A 26372-nucleotide genomic window follows, 5' to 3' on the forward strand; every position below is an offset into this window, starting at 1 on the left:
AAGCTCATAAGCTCATAACATTGTCTCAGAAAATGATTATTCATAACACTTGACATCTAGGAAAATTAATAATAAGACTTTCAAGTGAATAGGAAATATTGTTTTTCCTTGTAGAAATAATTGTTCCAAACCCTTCAGTTCATCAGAGATAATCCCACTTGTAGGTTCAAGTAGATTGTGAAGCAAATACCTCTGTCAAAGCATCAAATTAATAATTGGAAAGATGTTTGCAGCCCAATACAGAAAGATGTCTGCTCTTCTGGGGCCTATTTTATAGTGATCTAATGTAATGTATTACATTTTCATGAAAGCAATACTCCAAGGCTCTTCAATCACCACGTAATGGTAATAAATGTAATAGAAACATTGATTCATGAAGTTAATGAAACTTGTATGTGAAAATATATTTTCTTGCAGGATTAGTTTCCCACAGTGGCCTGGAGGTCAGAGAGGGTGTTTTAGGGGGGTTGATGAGAGGAGAACACTTTAATCGGGAGTTTTAATTCCAGTTTGAGTTTGAATGTTACCCATCCTTTCCCAGGAACTGGAGGAAGGCCTGACCAGCCACCAGCCCATCTACTCCACTCTGAACCAGATGGGCGAGGGCATCATCAGACAGCTGTCAGTCCCAGACAGCAGCCTCCTGCAGGAAAAACTGGATGGTCTGAACAACCGCTGGAAGAACATCTACAGAGAGACCGGGGAGAGGCAGCACAGGTACCACATGACCCACAGCGGCCCGCCTGCCCAAAACACTCCTAAAGGGCATTCTGCAATTAAGCATAGACGTGGTGATGTAAAAAACATGTCATCCAGTAAAAGTTTAATTCCCTCTGATAAGTACAATCCATAGAAGTCTATAGAAAAGCCTGGCTGTGTTTTGAAAACATTCAGTCACCCACCAGACTGGAGACAAATAAATAAAGCATGGCTGTTTCAGAGGGCCAACAAACCTCCCCGTTCATTCAGTGTCAGGATTATTCTTATCTAGTGTGAGAGGGACGGAAAGTTTCCAGTTGACACACTGTGGCGTTTTCTCTAATTGAGTTTCAATATTTCTCCTTTTCAGAACTATTTCTTAATCCTGTATTATGTTCCATCTTCACAGCCTTAGGGAGTTGTGCAGTCAAAAGGAATATGTGCCTTTGCTCTCATGTGCAGATCTTTTTTTCTCCTGCTCTTAATAAAGTTCAGTAAAGATCCACCACCTACGTGCTGGTGCACACCTTTTAATAGTATAATGAATAGCTGACAATGCTGCTTTACAATTAATGAGCTCCCAGCTTTAAATTAACAGTTTGATGTTTTATATTATTGTATTATTATTACTCAATTTCTTAGCAGACACCCTTATCCAGGGTGACTTACAATGGTTACAAGATATCACATTATTTTTTTACATTTACACATTTATACAGCTGGGCATTTACTGGAACAATCTGGGTAAAGTACCTTGCTCAAGAGTACAACAGCACTGCAGTGATTAAACACACAACCCTGTGCTCCAGAGACCAGAGCCCTAACCACTACTCCACACTGCTGCCCATGTTTCCAGTCTTTCTGCTTGGCCTACCCTACAAACCCTTAACATGTGTTTTTTTAATGTTTGGAGCAGGTTAAGAGCTGGGGACCCTCAGCTGATAGACTTCCTGCGAAGGACAGACGAGCTGGCCCTCTGGTTGGAACAGACCGAGTGCACTTTAGAGACTTTACCAGTCACTGCTACCGACAAGAACCTGAAGGAGCTCAAGGCAAGGGACCGTGATGTTTACCTTCTGATTAAATGTTTCCATTACTGTGTTTCTGTTGATATATCACCTTTAATTCGAAATGTGCAAAATCTACATTGATTGGATGATTAGTTTAGATTTGGAATTATTTTGAACTCCCACACTAACTATTTAATCATGGAGAAACCATCAAATGTATTTGCAGTATTGCTTTGTGTGTATGTTGGTGCGCTGCAAATCTGAATTATTCTCCTCCTCACATTCCCCCCCAGCATTCCTTCCTAAATCCAATCCCCTGTGTGTTAACAAATCATAGATATTTAAATCGTTCCCTGAGAGCCCAGAAGAATAATTCCAAAATGCTTAATTCCACAGTGGGTTTGTCTCATTATTCAACATTCTTATTTCCCTCATAAGGCTTTGGCAGAAGAAATGGATGCGGAAAATGAAAAGCTAGCCTGGCTCAATAAGAATGGAAATCGGATACTCTCCAGCAAAAATCTCAGCCTGCATGAACGAGACCGACATGTGACCAGGCTGAGAGCTCTCAACATGAACTGGAGCAAAGTAAGGAGAGCACAGGGACACGTCTTACCTTGGCACTGCAGAGCTGTCTGCCAGGTGTAGGGTTTATTATCTGACGCTAGATACACTTATTGTTTTCTCTTGAATGATAACACAGGTTTCTGTGATTCCGGCTTGGCAAACAGAGATAATTTAGAGGACAATAGCACTTTTTGTTCCGAAATGTTTTTCATTGTTTGAGTTTCTCCCTGGGTATAGTTTATGAAATTGCTATCGTTAACATCGTTAACCGAGGGACCACTGTACTTTTGTCTATGTATCAACCATGTCAGGTTTGTATTTATTGTCACTCTTCTTGTTTGTGTAGGTGACTAGTGAGCTGCTGGACAAAGTTGGTGAAGTGGAGGTGAACTTGCAGGGTCACAGCCAGTTCCAGGACAAAATGAGCCGACTGACGGACTGGGTGATTGTGACCCGGCAGAACTTGAGCACAAGGCCATCTCCCCTCTCGGCCTCCGAGAACCAGGTGTCATGGTCCTTTCACTGTCTGCTACATACAAATGTATAGGTTTCTAAAGGCAATGATGCACTATTAAATTTCCATGAAATCCGATTTCATGAAATCCGAATGTGTTCGATTTAGTTGGATTTCATGAAATCCGAATGCGTGAAATCGCACGATTTCATCAGGTGAAATCAGGTGAAACCGTGACACAATCACACGCTATATAAAGGGCATTTAGGAGTGAGACTACTTGGTGAAGTTTGGAGTTTTGAAAGAGAAAAGCAAGAAAGAAGATCGAGAGTGTAAATACTTTCTGTATAGGCATAATTCGTTATGGCAGCTTCAGCCATGCTGTACATTGTGGCAAAAAGAAGACGGCTTCAATGAAGTCTATGCAAGTGTACACTCAGTATTTGTTGCAGAAATGAATGAAAGCAATACTAGGTTCAGTATTGTACTTTGCAAAAATATATTTGTCCAACATATTTGCATATTAGTTAAAAACATGCACATTAATATTTTTGCAATATCTAACACTGCTAGTCTTACATTCTTTCATGTGTGTATGTATTTATACAAAATGAAAACAAACAAAAAACAACATTATATTCTTTTTTTGCTAAAACTATATTTGTTACATTGAATCATGGGTATGCATAAATCTGGAAGGCATACTATATGTAACGGTATGGTACAACAACATAAATGACACCAAAGTCATCACAGCATATTTCTTAAAAGATAATTTATCAAGCAGATGTAAACAAATAAAAATGTCCATTATAATGATGGGTGATTATAAGGTTAACAGTAGAAGTGCCAACATTTAAAACTACCTACAAGAGCCAAAACTATAGTATAAAAATTGAGTAGTGTAGTTAAATGGAAATATGAGCATAAAACATAAAAATGATTGTTTTAAATGACCTCAAAATGCTTTTTTTTTTTTTCTCTGAACGGGTACACTCCACAGTCAAAACACATAGATGAAATGTGTTTATTTGCAGGGTAATCTCTCCGTGTTCACTCAGTCTGACTACAGTTGTAAGAAGACACTTGTAATGCTATACAATGCATGTGCATTTCAAGCACATCAACGACTAGACTGTAGGTGAGGTAGAGATTGCAACTTGGACTTGATTTCCGTTTATGCAGCTAAAACGCAGTATGCATATTTTATACATATATTTAGGAAAAGTCACGAACGGGTATGCAGTGTATTCAGGAACACAGAGTTATTCAAATGAAATCGATAAAACTGCCCAGCTCAGTGCTTCTAGTGTTTAATTATAAATGCAAAGCATGCAAGAGATCATATCACGAGTACAGTATCCATGTACAAACTGTAGGGTTACAAGCCACAAATGGGAAAACCAAAGTTTGGATTCAAACTCGATTTGTAAGAAAATATTGAAGACAAAGGAAAGATTTTCTGTTTCATTTGCATGCAAATGTCAGTGTGAGTAATTTATAGTATCATTTGTGAGTACAACACCCGTTTGCTGTAGCAATTATAATTTAGTTTGATTATAATGTTTTTTTAAATATACATTCCTATTTGTTTTAATTTTTTTTAACCCATAACGTTACAGCATTGTTATACTGTAATTACTGGGCAAATATTTGACACAGTAACATCAAAACACTAGAAGATCTGTGAAAGTGAGCAACCCCATGTATAAGATACACGACTGTGATTTAAGGAAAATGAAATGGGAGGAAATACGAGACTGAAAGGAAAATATTCATTTTACAGTTTATGTAATATTTAGTGAATGGCTTTTGCCAATTTGCCACAGTTTTATTTGTACGAGACAGTAGCCGTAAACAGTTCTCTCCTATCCAACTTCCTATCTGCTGTTCAAGGTTCCCAGTGACATTGTAGATGTTGTCATGTGACTCCTCCTTGCTCTCTGATTGGATACTTGTCCAGGGCAATTTCATGCGATTTCATGAAAACAGGACTCTGCACTATTGCTTGAAATCAGATGAAATCACATGAAATCGCATGAAATCAGATTTCTTGCCATTTCACAGTGACATTTCGAGGAAATCCTGGGCTGCATTCAGATTTCATGAAATCGGATTTCTTGGAAATTTCATAGTGTATCGTGGCCTTAACAATACAGTCCAAATCATTGTGCTTTTTAGACGCTATCAAAAACAAAAGCGTTTCTGTTTCAAATGAAATGCTAATGCAAAAAATACCAACCTTTTTTGCTAATTTTTTTTGTAGGTTTTGGAGACCACAATGAAGGATCGCAAAAGAGAGCTGGAAGAGCTTCTTGCCAAATCCATTGAGCTTCAGAAGAGGCAGCAGCTACTACCACAGGAAAAGGTAGACGTTTATAAGGCTGTATGTGTAGTCTTCCCTATTCCATCTTCACTATGAATTATGTATTTTCAGCAGACCGCTTGTGATATTTGAACACTGACGGTATATAATTGTATAGGTTGTACAGCTGCCACACACCCCATTAAGCTTTGGCTGTGATGTACCATGGAGTGTTATTTGTTAAATAATAAGGCAGAGGGGTTCAGAGGGTAAAGGGCATCATCCTGTACCAAATGCAAAAGGCAGTTATCCCACTTCCACACACTTCCATCCTAACAATGCATTATGACCTTTTTTAAAGACTCAAACAGGAAAAAATGCTGAGAATCTATGATTTTTTCTAAATTATATCGACACCATACATTTCCTCTTTTGCTGCTTCATGAACGCCAACAACTCATTTTAATTGTCTTTGTTAAAATGCCAAGAAGCCTGACAAATATAGCAGTCTTAATTAACCCTGGGCATCCCAGTGTCACATGTCACATTAAGAGGCCTGGTAATATACCTTTATCAAGCCTGTTACATTTTTATGACATGTTTGTCATACTGGGCTTATAAGGGTTAATGATGGAGAACAAGCCATTGCCTACTGACTGAGCTTTGTTCTAACATCTCAAATAAAATATGCAACATGAATCTCAAGGGAACAGTTTGTGTAATATTTCTCCCCTTGCAGAGAATTGATTGCATGAGACATGAGGAGTGTCACTTCATTATTAAAAAATGCACAAGTTTCCTGCTATAAATGTTTCTTAATTATATTTGTAGTAGAGCACACAGCCAGTGTGCAGACTTCAGTAATTTCTCGGGCCTTTGTAGCTGCAATAGGGTTGTCTGCCCAGCATGCTTTCTGCCAGCCTTTGTATGGCGCTAATGTAATCGTGTGTAAATGCCTGCTCTCCCTGTGTACAGAGCAAAGTGGAGCAGTTGGCTGCTGATTGGAAGGCTCTCGACTTCACTGTGAAGGAGGTGGCTCAACGGCCTGTTGGCAGCTGGTCTCAGCAGGTCGCACAACAGAAAGTCACTGGTAAAGGAGTACTTGACTACTAGAGAGACAGTTCAGGGAGGGCTCGGATATCTACAGTCAGCCCTGCAGCATCAATTGAAAATGCACACTGAATGTTTCTCTATAGCAATTACAATTTTCCAGACATTTAGATATGGTAATGTTAGCAGGGGGAAATTACATTATTTGTTTTTTACATTTGAACATTTCACAGTGTTACAGAAACCAAATCCCCTAAATTGTCTGATTCGCTGTTCCGAAATGCAGTTATATCTCCCCCCGCCACCATCTGTTGCCAAATATCAAGCATATGAGGATGAATATTATGGTAATGATTTATACAAAAGGGAAACTCTGATAACACTGAATGTTTAATAGTGGTATGAAGGCAAAATTCTGTTTTCCCCAAACCTCTCCTGGCTTTTAATCACGACTCATTTGAAACAGTGGCATTTAAATGCTGAACATTCGCTATAAAATAAATAAATGCATTATTTTTCTAAATCATTAAGGAGATGCTAAGATTTTATACACAATGGGAAGCAGTGCAGATTTTTTTACATTTGATCATCATATACTGGTCTTTTCTTACATCCCAGTCTTATGGAAAGAAAGATTTTACTGTATCCTATTAATAATTAGTTTTGTGTAGCAAATGGTTTTTAATGGATTGTTGTGATTGTGATTGTTTAATATAAAATTTCAGTGCCGTCCGCTGTCCAGATGGCCAGTCTGATGACTTCAGACCCGACCCACCTCACACCACGCAGCCCTGAGTTGGTAGCGCCTAAGGACCTGAACGAGACGGCCACCGAACTCGCTGACTGGCTTGTTCTCATCGACCAGATGCTGAAGTCAAACATTGTAACGGTCGGAGATGTGGAGGAGATCAGAACCACCATTGGCCGCCTCAAGGTAACTCCTGCAGTTGCTGCAAGGCAACACATTATCCGTATACATAGAAAATAAGTGATTTCCTTCATTAAAACTTCGTAAGTGTTTTCACTTAGAAAGGTATTTATATTGCTTTAATTCTATGAAGCATTATTGGTATTTATACATTGTTCAGTAGTAATTTTGCACTGTTTTTTAACGGCACTGTAATATAGAAGAGATAAGAGTTTTTTAATTTCTCCAGTAAACAAATGGGAAATTAAAGGTCATTGTGAGTAGAGTGTGTGTATATATATACAGTGAGGGAAAAAAGTATTTGATCCCCTGCTGATTTTGTACGTTTGCCCACTGACAAAGAAATGATCAGTCTATAATTTTAATGGTAGGTGTATTTTAACAGTGAGAGACAGAATAACAACAGAAAAATCCAGAAAAACACATTTCAAATAAGTTATTAATTGATTTGCATGTTAATGAGGGAAATAAGTATTTGATCCCCTATCAATCAGCAAGATTTCTGGCTCCCAGGTGTCTTTTATACAGGTAACGAGCTGAGATTAGGAGCTCTCTCTTAAAGGGAGTGTTCCTAATCTCAGCTCGTTACCTGTATAAAAGACACCTGTCCACAGAAGCAATCAATCAATCAGATTCCAAACTCTCCACCATGGCCAAGACCAAAGAGCTGTCCAAGGATGTCAGGGACAAGATTGTAGACCTACACAAGGCTGGAATGGGCTACAAGACCATCGCCAAGCAGCTTGGTGAGAAGGTGACAACAGTTGGTGCGATTATTCGCAAATGGAAGAAACACAAAATAACTGTCAGTCTCCCTCGGTCTGGGGCTTCATGCAAGATCTCACCTCGTGGAGTTTCAATGATCATGAGAACGGTGAGGAATCAGCCCAGAACTACACGGGAGGATCTTGTTAATGATCTCAAGGCAGCTGGGACCATAGTCACCAAGAAAACAATTGGTAACACACTACGCCGTGAAGGACTGAAATCCTGCAGCGCCCGCAAGGTCCCCCAGCTCAAGAAAGCACATGTACAGGCCCGTCTGAAGTTTGCCAATGAACATCTGAATGATTCAGAGGAGAACTGGGTGAAAGTGTTGGGTCAGATGAGACCAAAATCGAGCTCTTTGGCATCAACTCAACTCGCCGTGTTTGGAGGAGGAGGAATGACCCCAAGAACACCATCCCCACCGTCAAACATGGAGGTGGAAACATTATGCTTTGCGGGTGTTTTTCTGCTAAGGGGACAGGACAACTGCACCGCATCAAAGGGACGATGGACGGGGGCCATGTACCGTCAAATCTTGGGTGAGAACCTCCTTCCCTCAGCCAAGGGCATTGAAAATGAGTCGTGGATGGGTATTCCAGCATGACCCAAAACACACAGCCAAGGCAACAAAGGAGTGGCTCAAGAAGAAGCACATTAAGGTCCTGGAGTGGCCTAGCCAGTCTCCAGACCTGAATCCCATAGAAAATCTGTGGAGGGAGCTGAAGGTTCGAGTTGCCAAACGTCAGCCTCGAAACCTTAATGACTTGGAGAGGATCTGCAAAGAGGAGTGGGACAAAATCCCTCCTGAGATGTGTGCAAACCTGGTGGCCAACTACAAGAAACGTCTGACCTCTGTGATTGCCAACAAGGGTTTTGCCACCAAGTACTAAGTCGAAGGGGTCAAATACTTATTTCCCTCATTAACATGCAAATCAATTTATAACTTTTTTGAAATGCGTTTTTCTGGATATTTTTGTTGTTATTCTGTCTCTTACTGTTAAAATACACCTATCATTAAAATTATAGACTGATCATTTCTTTGTCAGTGGGCAAACGTACAAAATCAGCAGGGGATCAAATACTTTTTTCCCTCACTGTATATTTGCCTGAAGAGGAAAGTATTCGATCAATGCATTCTACTGGTGCTCACTTATGGGTGTGAAGCAAACATGATACAGAAACTGCGGATATCACAAAGAAAGATGTGTACTTGAAATCACAAGAAGAGATAGAAAATGAAATGAATGTACCCGAGAACAAACCAAAATATGTGACATAATTGAAAGAGTGAAAATGTTAACATGGCAAGGTGCTGGACGAATGGATCAAAGATGCACAAAGGAAGCTCTTGAATGGATACCAAGAGATGAAAAAAGACCTAGAAGAGACCTTATAGAAGATGGGAAGATGAAATCATAAACTTAGCAGCATGACATGGAAAATAGAAGATGTAAATCGAAGCAAGTTGCATCATCTTGGTGAGGCCTTCATTCAGCAGTGGATCAATATATGGTGATGGTGATGTACATCACCTTTTAGTTTTGTAGACTACAAGAAGTTTTTGGAGAAATGTTCTTTGTTACAGTTTTCTTTCCTCATTCTCTTTCTTTCCTGTATGAAATGTGTACCTGATGTTCTTTGTAGGTGACAAAGACTGATCTGGAGCAGAGACACCCTCAGCTCGAGGATATCTTCACTCTTGCTCAGAACATAAAGAATAAGACATCCAATCTGGATGTGCGAACAGCCATCACCGAGAAATGTAAGAGGAATATCATCTCAAATTGTACTTTTATTGTGCTTCATTCAGGTTTTCTATCAGAAACCTACATTGGTTTTGTATCACGGTTCATTATGCACATATCAATATATGATTTCCATAAGAGAACATTTTAGTCCTACAAGGCAGTCTAGAGCACTGAAAATGCAAATGAAAACATATCCTCAGTCAAAGATGCTGGTCCCCACAAGCAGTTAATATAAGTGAGTGCAGTAGGTGTTAGTGTGTGTAAAATATGCTGCTGCCAATAGGGACAGGAAGTAGGGGTGCGTGTGTTCATCCTGGCGTGTGGGGGAGTCCCAGGCAGGTGTGCCAGGCAGTGGCATAGTGACTAAGCCATCCATCTCTCCGCAGTGGAGAGGGTGCGCAGCCAGTGGGACAGCACTCAGCACGGCGTGGAGGCCCGGCTGCAGCAGCTGGAGGAAATGACCACTGATAGCAACCAATGGGAGGAGCAGAGGAGGGAAGTGAAGGCTCTGATTGGACAGAACGAAACTCGCTGGCACAACCTGCTGCAGCCCTCTGGGGAGCCCTTGATCAAACAGCTCAATGATAATAAGGTCAGTGCAGCCCACAGTAAACACCACAGACCACCTACCCAGGCAGTCCTTGCATTTGCACTGAGCAGTAGCTATTGCACAATACTTGAAACTGAAAATATGTATACTTTTTTTGTAAACCAGTATAGTACATATAATCAGTTTTTTAAAGGTTTTGCAATGTCAGAACCTTTTTTTCATTTAGGGAAATGTAATACCTGTGTAACTACATTTCCCTTTAGGCGTCATGGAAAAAAACATTTAAAAATGTCTTTATTCTCTAAAGAATGAGTGTGAAATTTTTTTCACAAATTTTCCAAAAAACTGCAGATGGCTTAATCACCGGTGACACTTGTATAGAAAATACCAGGGTTGATCAGCAGAGGGTGCCTGCACCACACAGAAAGCAGGGCAAGGGCAGGCTGACTCATCTGTAATCTCATGATCTGCCAGAAAATGTTTGAGATGTTCTTCTATGTTACTTGTTATTAGATGGTGGATTTAATAACGACCACACTTTAATATCTATTACCAGGAATAATTATAATCATTCCACTCTTTCTACGATTTGTTCCATTTCTATTTCCACTATTGCTACCACTTCTATTGCTAGTAATGATGTAATAGTACTCCTATGAAGCAAGAAAGGACTCGGATGAAAGAGAGAAGAGAGATGGGGGCATCAATGTGTAAACTTTTACTTTTTCAAATGCCGATAGACTTAATGGGAGGACGTAAACATGCTTCCACAGGTGTTTTTACAAGACTTGAAGAGAGATCAGATCACAGTGGCTGCTTTCAATGACCTGTCTGGCAAGTTGCTCCGCGATTATGCCTCTGATGACACCAGGAAGGTGAAGGAGATCACAGACAAACACAACGCAGCTTGGAACTCCATCTATAAGAGGTAGATGAGCTACACTATCCCACAGAAAACATTATTATTTTACACGCGTCTCTTTCAGAATATAAATCCACTACAATATGTTTGGATCCTGTGTCCTACACACACACAGGATGAAACCAGAGCGCACTAGTTTCGCACCATTTCTTTCTTTTACTATGATCTGGGCCTCTTCCTGACTAAAACAGTGCTTTTTTATCAGCTCTTTGTACTGTCTTAGGTTTGTGGTGCCCAAGTTGATAATAGTTTTATCCAAATATGACATCTATTCTTGTAGGTTCTAATTTAGAAATAAATGCTTAATTCCTTAAGAATAACTTCAGACTAGCCTGACAATACTGCACGATAATGAAGCAATATGAAACTGTCTGACAGGCTGCCGCACTATTACTTTTCACAGACATTTTATTATTCTCTTTTTGGATATGCAACAATGTTCATTCCTGTGCAGCTGGATATTGAAATATCTGTAACTACGCTGCATTTGCAGCACAGCTTATTACCGTTTTATGAAGTTGAGTATTAAAATTAAAGTTTCCTGAAAACTATAAACAAACAAACAAACAAACAAATTCATTAATATCATTTAAAGCCTAGAACCAGTGTCTGAACTAGCAGGATCATATGAATATCAGGAAACCCATAATTGTGAAGCTTTAAACAGAAGAAGATTGTTTAAAAAACTCAGGTATCAGGTGATGTCTAGTGCCCGAGAATAAGCATTTGGAACACACTATGGTGTCATTGAATTATATGCAGTGTAAAGTGAATGATAGTACCTGCCAAAGGTAGCTGGCCCTAGGGCAGGATTTATCAAACCATAATAAGCATCCAAAATCAAGGCCCACTGCAAACTTGGCAGTATCCTGTGGAAGTGTACAGCCTCATAATGCAGTTCATTAGCATTCTCAATTGATGGAGACAGAGAAGGTCTAAAGCATTAGGTCAATACTTGTACAAAAACCTGGCAGCAAAGGATCGTACTTGATGCCGTGCAATGTAGGAGTAATGTGAATCAGAATGCAACTCCTGGTTTGCCAGGGAGAGGCAAAGCAATGCTTCTGACTGTTGGGCAATGGACACACTTCACAGTGACTCAGTGGGCTAGTTGTGTAGGTGTGTGCCATCCTAAAATCACTTCAAAAGCGTGATTTCATTTTAGAAGCTAAATGCATGCCACATCTTTATGAGTTATATTGCAGTACAGTGTGTTAATCCACTGCAGCTTTGTTTCAAATTTAAAATATGTATTTGTCACTTTATACCATTCAGCTTATGTAGGCCATTAACACCCCCCCCCCCCCCACACACACACACAACAATTCCTTTCTGTATTGAATGTCCTTGGAACTCTGTTAGAGGCCTGGTTTTATTTCTGCCATTCTGAACTGTACAACTTTAGCAGATTTATCAGAGTTATCAGATTGAAGTACTTAGTTATACTGCTTTAATTTAGAAGTGTTACTTAGCAGTGTGTAAGTGCCGGTGTTCACGTGTGCACAATCTGAACTTCAGGAGAATGTTGTTTCATTAAATCACTTAAAAGCTAATAAAAATTTGCCAGAACATTTACACCCCCTTTTTTTTTTTTGCACAATTACTCTGCACTTTGAATGTACCACTTTAGTTTGAGGATTTAGTGAGGGTGAAGAAGGAGCAGGAAGTTGTTGTTTGAGTTGTGCTCGTTCCCTCTCAGAGCGAGTGACAGGGAGAGCTCTCTGGACTCGGAGCTGAAGTCCCTGCAGGGCTCTCTGAAGAAGCTGGAGGTCTTTCTCAAGTGGCAACAGGAGGCCGAGACCACGGCCAATGTGCTGGAGGATGCATCGCAGAGGGAGGAGCTCTCCCAGGACACCACCCGCATCAAGGAGCTCAGGGGTCAGCTGGAGGTAAGAGGCGCAACGCAAATATCTGTGGAAGCCCATTTGGCCACCTAAAGTGAGTCCACAGGAGCACAGGAGTTTTGCAAGCGTGAGGAAAATCTAAAATTTAAAGAAAAAACAAGGTAACACCAAGAATATAAGAAAGCTCTTAATATGGTACATTGATTATTTGTTTATTTGTGTTACTATTTCATGGCTATATATACATTTTAGAGAACTTCACTAGGAAGTGTAGCTGTAGCCCAGCGTGTGTAGGTGCACACTGGGCTACATGGCGTACGTGGTCTCAGTGGTTATCTCCTCATATCCGTTCAGGCAGAAAAAAGGGAATTTCAGTGATCCTTAAATTGTATATGTCAGACCTATTCTGACATAAAAGCAGTGTCAGGTAAGCTCCACAGATGACCCTTGCTGGACTACAGGTTGAATGCTCTTCAAAGGGGATTGATTTGTGAAGTTAAAGGAAGCTGCAACAATCTTTTACAGGTTTGATTGTAAATTTATTATTTTCCAATGTGAATGTATATGGTCATTTGTGAAAGAGCGAACACAGAAAATTCAATTAAGAGTCAAACATGAGTATATTGTATATTGTGTGTATATATATATATATAATTTTTTTCTTGGGTAAATTAAGTTTTAACTCAAATGAATGTGTGACCTTTAAGTTTGCTTGATTGCTTCTAGTATTCAAAACTATGTCCTTACTGGGTGATTTTGTGCAGAATACAGTATAAGTTTTTATGCTGAATAAGTTAAAGGTGGGAGAATTCTCCTTGTGAAACCCAAGGCCATCTTTTCATGAAGTGCCACCGCTGTTGTCTCTTGTCATTGCGTATAGTTTAAATATTTAACTAAGTCTTCTCATTAGGGATTGCCAAATGACAATGGTTTCTATGGAGATGGAAATCTTGCATAATGAGTCATGTCAGTTGAAGCAAAATTCCTAAAAGGACAGATCTCTGCACTTGCATGATCAGCCTTCGAGCTACCCATACCCACTGAATCTCTGGCCAGGCCCCTCAGAAATTCTCCTGCTCCTGTACATGTAAATACATTTGAGGTTGAGCCTTTGTGATTTATTGTGCCTTTTGGAGATGTATTGATTACATCTATTTTCCACTAAACAACCAGTGTTATTATATTCTTGTTCTATTGATGCACTGCTTTTCTTTCTTGGTATTGAATTTGACGTTTTACTGTGTTCCTGAGGAGTTATTTTACTCAACATTTGCATTTTTGTACTACATAACTTCTGCACAGAAAGAAGGTATTAAAAGGCTAACAGACGTTAAGTTTATGTGTTTGGCTTTGACTGGCTTTTATCGATCAGTGAGAAGAGGCCATTGCATTTTCAATAAATCTGCCAGAGTCCAACTACACTCCAGAGCCAGTCTGAGTGTTCAGCATTGAAATACTCTCTATAACAAAACAAAAGCTGCATTTAAGGTTCTCACTGTGTGAAAACCTGCTATCTGGATACTTCACCTTCTGAATTGAAACACCTGTTACCCAGACATGACGGGGAATTGACAGTGAATTGTTATTTTTAAGATTTTTACTGTTGGTGTGATGCATTGAACAGGACACATGCAAGACTCTCTCTAGTCAGTAAGCATCAAGGGGCGAGCCGTTTCATTGGTGTTACTAAAATGTCCTTAATGCAAAATGCAATGTGAAGTTTTTTCACTTCAACAATATTTCCTTTATTTCAAAGAATCAGGGTTGTATCTGCAACCTACATTGTTTTATCTGCTTTAAAGAGCTTCTTTGTTATAACTCATGATTAAAAAAAGCACTTTTTCATGCTGAAGTACAGGTTTTCTCTTATGAACCAAACTTGCAGAAGCTTACACCTGACTTCCAGTAGTATAACCCTTTTTTCGATTAAAAGCTGCATATGTTATGAAAATAGTCCTTGAAATGGTAGTGTATTACACAATGTATGGTATGATGTGCTATACTTAGATATAGGCCTGAGTGTCTGTGAGAACAATGCATGCAATCTGAAATGAAATACTGTCTTTGTTTTAAGTTGTGAAATTGTTTCAATGTGCCTACTTGCTGCTTTACATTACTGGTAACATTAAGTGTGTTTGTGGTAATTATTGTGAGTGTCTGAGTTGTCACAGTTTTTTGTTCTTTTGCTTGGAGGTCTAGTGTATTATTTCACAAGGGATACTTGTTTGCATGACATTCAGTTATATAGCACATGTACAAACCCATAAAAACATTAGCCAACTCACTGGACTTTTGACTTTTGATTGATAATCCGCACTTAGTGCTAAAAGGATATAGGAGTAATGAAAGGAGGTGAAAAAGCAAACCTTTTTTATTATGATAAGAACTGTAATTTGATTTATATTATGAGGTCTATTAGTTCACTAATGAAGATGAAGTCCTGTAAACTACATAAGGTTGGAAAAACTTAAATGAATCCTCACTTTCTGTAAACATTTTAATTGAAATTTGCGAACAACTATTTGCACCATTTTGCAGCCTAAACAAACAAATAAACAAGGCAACTTTTTTCTCCCCTCTCACTGGAACAATTGTGAAGTTTTTAAATGATCCAAACTAAAAAAAAAATATCTTGTAAACACGTGAGCCTCACCCTTGTACCTTGATTAATCAATATCACACACAAATGTCACTCAATACAATAATCTTATCAATGTAGGCAATTCAATTAAATAATATAAATTAGGTATCATCAAGTAATAATCAAATGTTTTGTTAGGCACTTATGTTGATTTTATTGTAATGTGTTAGAATGGCACATGAAGGAAAAGCAGGCATATGTGCATACAAATATTATAATTAGACCTAAATCTAAACATTTACAGTTTCAGATTATATGAAAAGTTTTTGTTCAATAATAACATTTGCTCAACTGGAAAAAAAAATCCTTCTAAATGTGAGTTTCATTCTGTAGCAGTTTTAAGGTCATCCAACATTTATATAACTGTTATGAGGAACTATTGTGTCATCAGCACAGCAACACTAATGCAGGACTAATAATAATGCATGAATGAGATGATAATATATATTTCAAATTAGTAGTAAAAATAGAAAACGGATAATTATATACTTCACCTCTGATCCATATTAATTATTTTATACCTACCAATGAATCCTAAAAAAGAAGAAAAAACCTGATCGAACAGGAATTTTACATATTACTAGAATGTGTCTCTCAGCTTATAATGATTTGGCTGTCGTGTTCCATTTTTATAGGTCATCCGAGTAATGAAATAGAATAATCCTCTTGTCATTTGGGACATTCTTCCAATGCTGGCGATGCTGCGTGTGAATGATTAAGTGTTTCTCAGTGAGTAGCCGGAGCAATGAGAGCGGAGACCCCTCTCTCTCTGCCTCAGATTTATAGCACACATTCACTCGCACTCTGTAACTGTGTCAGAGCTGCATTAGGTCCAGGAGAGACGGAGAGAGACACTCGCACACCATCCTTTTCCAGCAGGAGGATAAATGTCATCCCGTCTTTTAATATAAAGACCAGCTGCCAGGGATGCACTCTGGTGATGCGCTGAAGTCAGTTTCCCAGGGGACCACTCCTTTGTTTCTGCAGCCTTCATGTTTCAATTAATAACCTTCCCCCGCTGTCGAGCACACACTTGTGTAGTAGTAGGAACAGCAGCTTATCTCTCGGCAGCTCAACTTGGCGCCTCGCTCTCCACTCCAGCAGCACCTCTCTGTGCTCGCAGCACTTGGGACGTTGTTGCTCGCTCTCTCGGGGTGTTGACCTCTGACCCAGGCTGTGGGACACTGAGCTTGGCAGCCCCGTCTCTCCTAGACGCCTCCAGGGCTGGCACAGAGGAGCATGCTCAGAGAAGCGAGCACCTCGTCACCCAGTGACCATGAGGAAATGAGCGCGGCTCTTCGTTTATAATGCAAATTCCGAGGAACCTCCAGAAGTGTGGCAAACTTAAAATGATGGCTGTGGTGAGGACATCCCTGCAAAAAGTTGTGGTCTTCTTGCATCGCCTGCAGAGGATGGCGATTTCGTCTCCACGGTATCAGAAGCTATGCAAGGTGAGTGTGCCTGTGCTGACAGCCAACTCTTTAAATTACTTTGTGGCAGCCTGGGCAGACTTTGCAGGAGAGCAGGATGAGTGTCCCAAATGCACAAGAGTTAGTCCGAGCTTCTCTTCCAATGTCTTTTTTTTTTTTTTTTTTTTTTTTTTCCCCCCCCTCTTTTCCTTTTTTGCACTGGGCTCTAATCCAGTTTTATTCCGATTTTGGACTTTGAAGTGGTTTGCAATTTAATGTACGTTTTTACTTCTGATATATATTTGTATGTGTATATATATATATATATATATATATATATATATATATATATATATCATTAAAAACTAAATGATGTGTATATGATATAAGTATTTCTGTTGGGGGAAAAAACAGTAATGTTTTTTTTCAGAACGTATATTTTAATAGCATTTATTGTGCACTGAATCTGTACTGAGAAGTAATCCTGAAAATAAATATATAAAAGATTTACTGAATCTTGCAATAGCCTCAAAATAATAACAGTAGAGTTGGCTCTTTTTGTGAGAACAGATGTTCTTCTGTCTGACTCTTCATTCGTGAGGTAAGAAAACACTGGATACAGTCATTGTCTCTAAGGAACTCCCTATTTATGCAGAACAAACTTCCGTGTTATCTGTAGCTCGCAATGACAGAGCAGGGGGTTTGCAGTGCCTTTTGGACGAGCAGTTTTCACAAGCGTGAATAGAGTAGCAGCAGCTGTGGTCCTTCAGGGTTTCTTTGTGTGGCTAATCTCTCTGTGGATGTGTTTTCTCCAGGTTAAATCCGCACACGCTTCAGTATCCAGCTTTGTGTCTTTGTTAGGTTCTTAGAAGCATATCTAACGCGTGAGTTTCCGGAGCTGAACGCACTCCAGCCATGCTGATTATTCAAAGTAGGTGTCGATCCTCTGTGTACACCTGAAACACACTGTGCAGCAGCCTGTAGCTGGGGCTGTTGAGACGTCGGGTCTGCAGTCATCCTTCATTCATTTAACACTCCCGGGCAGCCTCGGAGCCCGCTGTGACGGATCATTGCAGACTAACGCAGATGGATGCGCTCTTCCGATAGCTATCCTTATATTTAGCAGCACAAGAATGGGTTTGGCTCATAGCCATGTGCCACCATAGCCATGTCTGTTTTTGTTGTTGTTTGTTTTCTGATAAATCATGTTTTATTTAATAACTGATAGAAAGCGGGCATCTGCTGTGATGAGCGAGTTTACAGTAGGGTTTATGGGCTGACGTGCTGATTGACCAGCCAGTGTGGAACCAGTGCTAAAATTGAGTTCCTTATGTGAAAGGGTTAATCACAAGACTGTAGGAGGTACAGATAGTACTTTTATGTAATCTCCTGTATTAAAAAAAAATGGATTTAATTATTTATTTATTAATGATGTGAATAAACCCTTGTTTACCCCATTTTGATTTGTGACTCCAAAAGGCCAGCTATGCTCTTGTTACTGCATATTACTTTCACTGTCCTTACACAGCGGTTGAACCTGTTCCAGACTATGCATTTAGTTTAATTCACAAAATTTACCATTGGGTCACAAAAATGTACAATAACAACCGAAATGAAGCCTGTCACGGCTCATCTGTCATGCAGGAGAGTAATTATCTGCTATGTATTTTATTTTTACAGCTGTGATTAGAGTACAGTTGACTGGAGACCATAAAATGTTTTACAATATGGGGTGCGCACAATACTGTGATGAAGCAGAGGGCTATGGATTTTTTGTGTTTCTCTTTAAATCATTAAATCAACTGGTAACATTTCTGCTTCCAAGAAATTATGCCTATGTAGACGTTTTTCTTTTTATAATTTACAATACAATTAAATTCTGACGTGACTTTTGAAGGCTCTTTTTACAACTCCAGGCTAGATTTTACAGTTCAGTCTCTCCATTAATTGCAAGGTTTTTATAAAGCCTAACCAGCACCCCTACGATGTGCTATACAATTGCCCTTAAATAATACACATTTAGGCAGTGAGGTTGCACAGTTACACCTGGAAACATTCTCTGGTGCACAGCATTGGAAAAGTGGCTTCGACACCGACATCGGGTTTGGAAGCCTTCTTTCTCCTTCACCAATAGTCTAATGGAGCTCATTATTTGTACAGTGCCGTGCTGATAGTTGTTGGTGTTGAACAGCTTTCGACAGAATCACAGTCGATATAGGCCATGGACAAATTAACACCCTGCATTTATGCTGTTTAATGAGACAAGTTCATGTTTAAAGGACCACATACTGTACATGGCTGCTAATTGATATTTGTATTTCACAGAGCCCTGAAGTGTCTTTCCATTTAATTACAGCCGTAAGAGCTGCTGAAGGGCAACTGGATCTCCAGGGATCCATCCCAGTGTTTCCTCATTAAAAAGAGAAGAATATTGGCAAGGCTGCTTTAGATCCCCCTTAATGCCTAATAAGTGTATTTAGATTAAAGGATGCAGTAACACCCTCCTTTTTTTATTGTTTTAAAATGGGATTTAAAATATTGTTGGCGAATCCAGGATCATTTCGGAAATGCCATTTCAATTTCTGTGTGCTGAGCATCGCAAAGCAGGCTCTGAGAAACTGTAAGTGACTTCAGATATGAAAACAACTGCTGCTGGTAACTCGGGGCCAGAGTCACGAGCTACAGCTTGTGCAATATACTACTACTGTGTCCTTGTGCAACCTGCAGACTGGATTTTGCTTCTGTGAATTAAAGGAGTGAGTGAGGGAGGGGGGATAAATAATTAAATTGTTAAACATGGCTGTTTATTGGGAAAATGTTTATTATTATGAGGTGTTGTTTTCTTTATTAACTGAGGAAGCATGGATGCAGAGCTGTTGTCAGTGATGAGTGCACTAGTTATATTTGGAAGGGAAGATGTTATTTATGATATCTTTCTATCTCACTGTGGTGACATGCAGGAATCAAATGGCCTTTCGGTATTTCATGAATTTAATATATTTTTGTAAACGGGGACATACATCCTTTCCGATCTCATTTCTATTCTTCCCTTCTCTCTCTTTTATTGTCTGTCTTTTCTAATCACGGTCATGGCCCTCAAGCTAGCATTTTTTTCCCCAAAGCACGTCCATTTAACTTCAGGGTTGGAAATCAGTTTCATGAGAAAGTGGGCCTTTAAAATGCCAGAGGCTAAAAATAGTCTTCATTAGAAATATATACTACTTCAGAATATATTCTTTACATTGCCTGGCTGCAGTGTATACTGAGTTTTTTAAACTAAGGTGTTAAAAAACTGTTTCGATGATAAATAGTTTTGGTGAAACAATTACAAGAGATACAATGTAAAGGTAGTATTCACATAGTACTAGTATTACTACAAATAGTGATGTATTTGTTTAATAAAGCCAATGAAACATTCCTGTAATTTAGTATTGATGTAGTTCAAATAGAGCTGACGAGCTTAACTGCAAAGTAAATACTAGTAATTGGTTTATGTGCTTAACTGGGGAGGGGGCATAAAAACTCTTCGCAATAGCCACAAACGCAGTAGGCCATCTTAATATTTTTTTCTCTGGGGTTTTAAATTGGCTGCAATTTTAAGGCACGTGAAGAAATTATGAACCTGTGATCAAGGGAGATGTAACTCCTTTTAGGCCTTGAGGCAGTGGTAATTATAAAGATAATGTGGTTGAGTTCCTGCACTGAAGGGGTTAGGAGGCAAGCCATTACCTTAATGCATCCATTTCACTCAGTCTATTCACAGTTGCTTTAGCTCTACTTGACTCCTCTTTGTTAACTGAACTATATATTCTGTTTCGGAGCCTATATTTAATATTGGCCTGCACTTTTTATTTTTGGGAAATTATGCTAGAGCCCAATCTGCTAAGAAAAGAGTGAAAATAGTTTGCTGTGAATTAAAAAAAAAAAAAGTCTTCTAGGCATATGCCAGGTGTGTGAGGTTAGTGGAGCTTGGTATGTGTTGTCTTAGTGAGAATAATCTCTGTCAGTGTCAGTGAGACATCCAGGGCTTGTCCCAGTGCAGCTCTGAGGTGCTGATTTATGGTCACTCCTGGGCACTGGTGTGATTTCTTTTTCCCCTCAGGAGATAGTTTCATCACTGACACACGCTGCCATCAGCATGGAAACCCAGCCTCTGTCCCTGCTTTGGACACGGAGAATGACACTAAAATCACACTGAATGTCATTTCCCTTACATAAATGTGTACCCCCCCTCAAACTCCAGCTACATTTTGATATACAGTAAAAATACAAATAAAAAATAATCTATGAAACAGGAATGAAAAGATAACAACATACATACGTTATACTCTTTTCCTTGACAACCATACAGATCATTGTATTTGCATAAATTAGTGCCTTAAACCTTTAACTGAGTTTTTTTTTTTTTAATTTTATATAAACACTACATCTGTTCAATATTTTCCCCTTCAGCAGATGTTTCTTTTAATTGGTAAATGTGCCATATTGGATGCAGTGCTGTATGTGTAGGCTCAGAACAAGATAGTGGCGCCACAGAGGATACATTGACGCTGGGTGTTCAGAGGGTCTGGAACGCAGCGCAGAGCCAGGCTGCGGAACTGCTGCAACTGTCACTTCCATTCTACTGACAACCGTGTCGGGCTAAATGACTTGTCGTTACTGGTAACTTTTCTTATATGCTTAACTTAGTGCATAGATTGTAGATCTGTCCGCGTCAGATTGCCAGTGTGCAGTTTGATATATATTTCCCGGGAAATCTCAAGCGGACAGACCAGGATTTGGAATGACATGAATTCAGGAGCTCTGTCCCGATGTGGATACTACCCTCAGGACAAGATGTTTACGTGTTGATAACGGCTGTAGCAATAAGCGTGTTTAACTGTGGCTCAGTGTATGCTGTATTGGAGTTATAGATAAACAATAGGCTTCCACTGTAACTGATCCACCCCCCCACACACACCCGAATCATTCACATAGTAAACTAAAAAACTAAACTGATTTCTTAACTTCATTTTAGCAAGTTCTTCAAAGCACAGTATATCACTACATATTCAGTATTACATTTGCACCCAAATATTTTTTTTAAGATTCTGTGTCTGATTTAATTATCCAAAGTGAGAGGGAAAATGTGATGCATTTTTCATAACTGTAGCCTACATTAGCATGTTTTACAAAGGCTTATATTATCATTTAACTGTTCTATTTTTACAGCATAGCTTAAAAAGGTGACTCTGGGGGTATTTACTGGCCTAATTTAGAAGTAGTGTACTGTACAGCTCTGTGGCAGTATTACAGCTATGCTATCATCAAAAAGAAAACATTTGAATGTTGTGAGCACGCTGAGAGATGGGGTGGGGGGGATCATTGCGTCAGTAGCTGCTTAAAATAATCAAACCAAAAATATACATCAGAATCTCTGTAAGAGTGGAGCAACTGAGAGCATATTTAGCCAGAGTAAAATCACTGATGTATAAAGAAGGAGTTGTCTTTGTTTGAGTCTGAGGGGAAGGCAAAATGGGGGTGAAACATAGAAATCATTAATGTGCAGCATTGATTAACCTGATGAGCTTTTTTTCCTGATGATTTTACACAACTTAATAACAACCAATAAAAAAAGTTTGATTCTTGGTACATTTTACTGATATGAATTACAGTCGATGTTGTAAGTGGTTGTATTTTGCCGTTGGATTGTAACAGTATTATGCTGCATTTTAAAACTAATTTACAAAAAGCATTTTTTCTGGTTTCTTTTAAATCCACTTACTTAATCTAAGTGTGACTGGATTAATCAGAGATGAGCTTTTATCGGAAAGGGAATGAGGAAGTGCTTCTGAACACCTGGTCTTTATAGTCCTGTTAATGGAAGCTTTGACTGCCAGGTTATAAACATTATTCAAGCTCATTTCTTTTCCTTGACATTTTTATTAGCAGTATTACTACTACTCCCCCCTTCATGATGACGGTGAAGCTCAACGTTGAAAGTATTCCAGCAGAATTTACAAGGAGGACAACCTTAGGGGTTACAACTCTCTTGTGACTTGTTTTATGTCAGAGGTGAGAATCAAATCAACCAAATCCCAGATATAAACCACAGTAATCTCCTGATGAGGAGTAAACAAAAAGGCTGGGTCAGTTAAAGGGAAAAAAAAGGTCATGTCTGATCATGCAGAAGAGCATGGGACTAGATAGAGATGAAGTGTCAGTATAGAGGTAGGAGATCAATATTGCATTAGTTTTCAGTGCTCTGATTTGTAATATAAAAGGTTACATATCAGTAGGATTATAGGCTTAGTTAAAAAGCAATTACCTTTGGTCTTCTTGGGAGATGCAGTAAAGAGAAAAGGTTTAATCTGGTCGTTAGTGCATCAGTCCTCCGTGGATTCTTGAATACCCAAAAAATGGAGATTAACTAAGTGTCTAATTATGAGACTAGAAAGCCTGTTTGGATGGATCGCTGATTCTCACCTCCCTTGTTACTCTTGATGAGTTCATGTGTTCCACTTAATGTCCCAATAATGGAACTGTTTGTGTGCGCAGAGTTGGGGGATTAGAATAATTCATTATTCCCCTAACATCCTTCAAACGAAAGCTTCATGGAGTTTTAGTGGATTGCGCTTTCCTCACTTGAAACTTTACCCTTGCTTTTGAGAGAGATATAATAAAAGTTGGATGAGATTTTTTTTTTTTTTAAATAAAAAAATAATAAATGCAAGACATCATCCTGACAGCTTGTCTACCCTCACAAGCTGATGCAGAGAATTCAGAAAGTGTGTAGATATTAGTTTCTCCAAGTTATTTAAAACATTTATAATGTACACTGTGAGACTCTTTCAGAACTGACATCATTCCAGAAATGAAAAAAAATAAAATCAAGCAAAACAACAAAACATTTGTATTGTCCTATAACTACGTCCTGTTACTGTCAAGTGAACCTTTAGCTGGGTTACATCTATGCATCTGTCATATTAAGGAACACATATCTATGCTAGTCTGTCTGCTCTAGTTGGTACGTTATGTTGTACTGTACTGCAATTTTGTTGTCCCCGATAATGAAATGAGGATAGTCCCAATCAATATTCATAATTTGTTTGATGTATTTCAAATTGTCCATGGCAAATCATTAAACCATCATGCAGAAGAAGAAAAGAAAACCATAGGACACACCATAGAGCCCATCATAGATCACTCTTCTCCTACAATTCAAATGATCCTTTATTGATGTACCGCACGTCTGGATTACAATGTCAACACATCTGGAATCAGGATTGTGAGGTGTGCTGTACTTTTATTTGTTTTTCTCCCTGGGTAAATTGCTCGGCAGATGGCTTTGTTCTAAATATATCTAATTAATTAGTGTGATCATTAGGTGTTGCCTTTTGTTTAAATGGAAAGCATTGGATTCGTTCATTGTGCCACGGTTTCCTTCACTTTGTAGCTGGGTGACATTCTATCGTAACCATCTCAAGAAAAATTTCCTTCATGCTTTCCGCCTTCTCATGCCCCGGGTTTCAGACACAGCTCTTGCCCTTCACTTCTCAATTCTACAAATGGATTTCGAGCTTGAGACGTCCTCGCTTGTCAAGTCTCATTTCAAGAAGATTAGCGTTTGCTTCCACCAACCCTCGTAACAGATCTTAGGTTTTTCCTTTCTCTGCTTTTTTTTCTTTTTCTTCCCTCCCACTGAAATATTTTCTTCCCCCCTTACATCTCCACCTCATTATTTTAGCTGGCACTCTGACTTTCCATGTGGCCATTTTTAACAGTCATGTGTCAGTGCTCAGCATTTTAAATTTAAGAAGGGAACTTCAAGCCCTCCTGGGAGTCATTGCATTTCTTTGTTCACACTCCTGTTGGACCGAGGGTGAGGCTGGTATAAAAGCTGTTCTTGGCTGAGAAACTTCAGCACACAGTAAAAGATGAGAGAGCTAGCAGGCCAGCTGCCTAGACACTACAGCTGCCATGGACGTTATGCAGGTTATCTGAAAGACAAATTCTCTATGTACGCCTTCCTCATTGTCATCAAGGTCAGGCTACTGCTTTGCCCACCACAGCAACAGCCTATCTTGTTCATTTTTTGTTTTTAACCTCAGTTATAACTGTGTCTAACATTTAGTTGCATTGTACTTTTTTGTTAAGACTGAACAAATGCTTTTGTCATGTCATTTTTTTAAATATCGGGCTGATGAATATGAAGTTCGTCTGCTACAATTTTAATCAGTCTGCTTTTCAATCTGATGGCATACACTTGGCTGTGTACGCCAGGATGATGTGATGATTGACAGAGGAATTGACAAATGGGTTCAATAATTTCTTGGTTTGGCTCCCCCTGACCTTCCCACTGACAGCCTAGTACACTAAGCTTTTGCAATGCCTTGCATTAGCCTGGCTCAGGAACAACGTAGAAAAATTAATCGAAAACCTAATGTGTTTCAAGGCCCTCTCTCGGATGCCTAGTTCAAAACTTTCATTCCAGATAAAAGATATTACATTAAGAATAATGTTGTGTAGGAGTTTTAAACTGGATAATTTTAATTTATTTTTTAGGATTTTAATTCCACTTATCCCTTCATTTACATTTTTCGGTTAATATTGCTATACAAATATTATACTTCGTTCTCAATAAGGGCTCAAACTCCTTATCAATGCACCTTGAACCAATGCGTTTTTATTGTTCATCAAATACTTTTGTGTATTGATTTTTAGACCAACCAAAAGATTGTACTTACTGACAAAAAAGGTTTCTCGTCTGGCTTGTTGAGAATGCAATAAAAGGGTTTATGCTTCATTTTTTCAAGGCCCTTTGATGAGTGAATCAGCTGATGATGTTTTGTTGAACTCTGAAGGAGCTCCAGACCTTTACATTTTCCTACTGCCTTAAGCTGGTTTTATTTTATTTTGTAGATTTTTGAGCGTGAATTTACTGAAAACTTTGATTCTTTGGACTTTACAGGGCTGTTTGTGTCAGTTGGCAATGCATACACTAAATGTACCAATATACTTGTAACCTCATACCTAAAAAAAACATTTGAAGACCACACCAAGAAATATGATTGGCAACAAGTAATAAAGGTTCAGGGAAAGGTTTGCGTTTAGCTGCGTCAGGTGCAAATCATCTGAAAGTGGCCAGATTATGGCATATGCATTGTTAACCATTGTATAAATACAATTTCACTTTAGTATGACATTGAGACATTTTTTAGGGAGAGGTGCTTCTTGCAGGATGGGTTCATTACTAGTGAAAATTGCCTTCTGTATTGCCTCACATCATACTGGCAAGATTACAATAGGCTTTTAAGTTCAAGATACTGTAATCATGATGCAGTAGAATAATATGGTGGTTCTTTGTCACATAAAAAAAACTATTCAACAGTGCCTTCTATAGACACGGCCCTAATATAATGTACAATAGCTTTTTTTCTTTTAGACTAATATCACTCAAGAAATAGTTGACCTTAACTGATAAACAGTTAATGAAAA

General features: G+C 38.9%; 1 protein-coding gene across 7 annotated transcripts in view; it reads left to right on the forward strand.

The window, feature by feature from the left end:
* Positions 1 to 26372, forward strand: part of utrn (utrophin) — a 218384-nt gene that overhangs the window by 67713 nt on the left and 124299 nt on the right. For all 7 annotated transcript variants that reach the window (XM_066700727.1, XM_066700779.1, XM_066700771.1 and 4 more), the window contains 11 exons: positions 542 to 717; positions 1616 to 1751; positions 2148 to 2297; positions 2623 to 2781; positions 4997 to 5098; positions 6011 to 6125; positions 6811 to 7019; positions 9426 to 9543; positions 9916 to 10121; positions 10853 to 11007; positions 12701 to 12890. In XM_066700727.1, the coding sequence (XP_066556824.1) occupies positions 542 to 717; positions 1616 to 1751; positions 2148 to 2297; positions 2623 to 2781; positions 4997 to 5098; positions 6011 to 6125; positions 6811 to 7019; positions 9426 to 9543; positions 9916 to 10121; positions 10853 to 11007; positions 12701 to 12890 (1716 nt within the window). The remainder of the gene's footprint in view (positions 1 to 541; positions 718 to 1615; positions 1752 to 2147; positions 2298 to 2622; positions 2782 to 4996; positions 5099 to 6010; positions 6126 to 6810; positions 7020 to 9425; positions 9544 to 9915; positions 10122 to 10852; positions 11008 to 12700; positions 12891 to 26372) is intronic.

This window comes from Amia ocellicauda, chromosome 1 (genome assembly GCF_036373705.1).
Source record: "Amia ocellicauda isolate fAmiCal2 chromosome 1, fAmiCal2.hap1, whole genome shotgun sequence".
In the NCBI taxonomy this organism is placed as follows: Eukaryota; Metazoa; Chordata; class Actinopteri; order Amiiformes; family Amiidae; genus Amia; species Amia ocellicauda.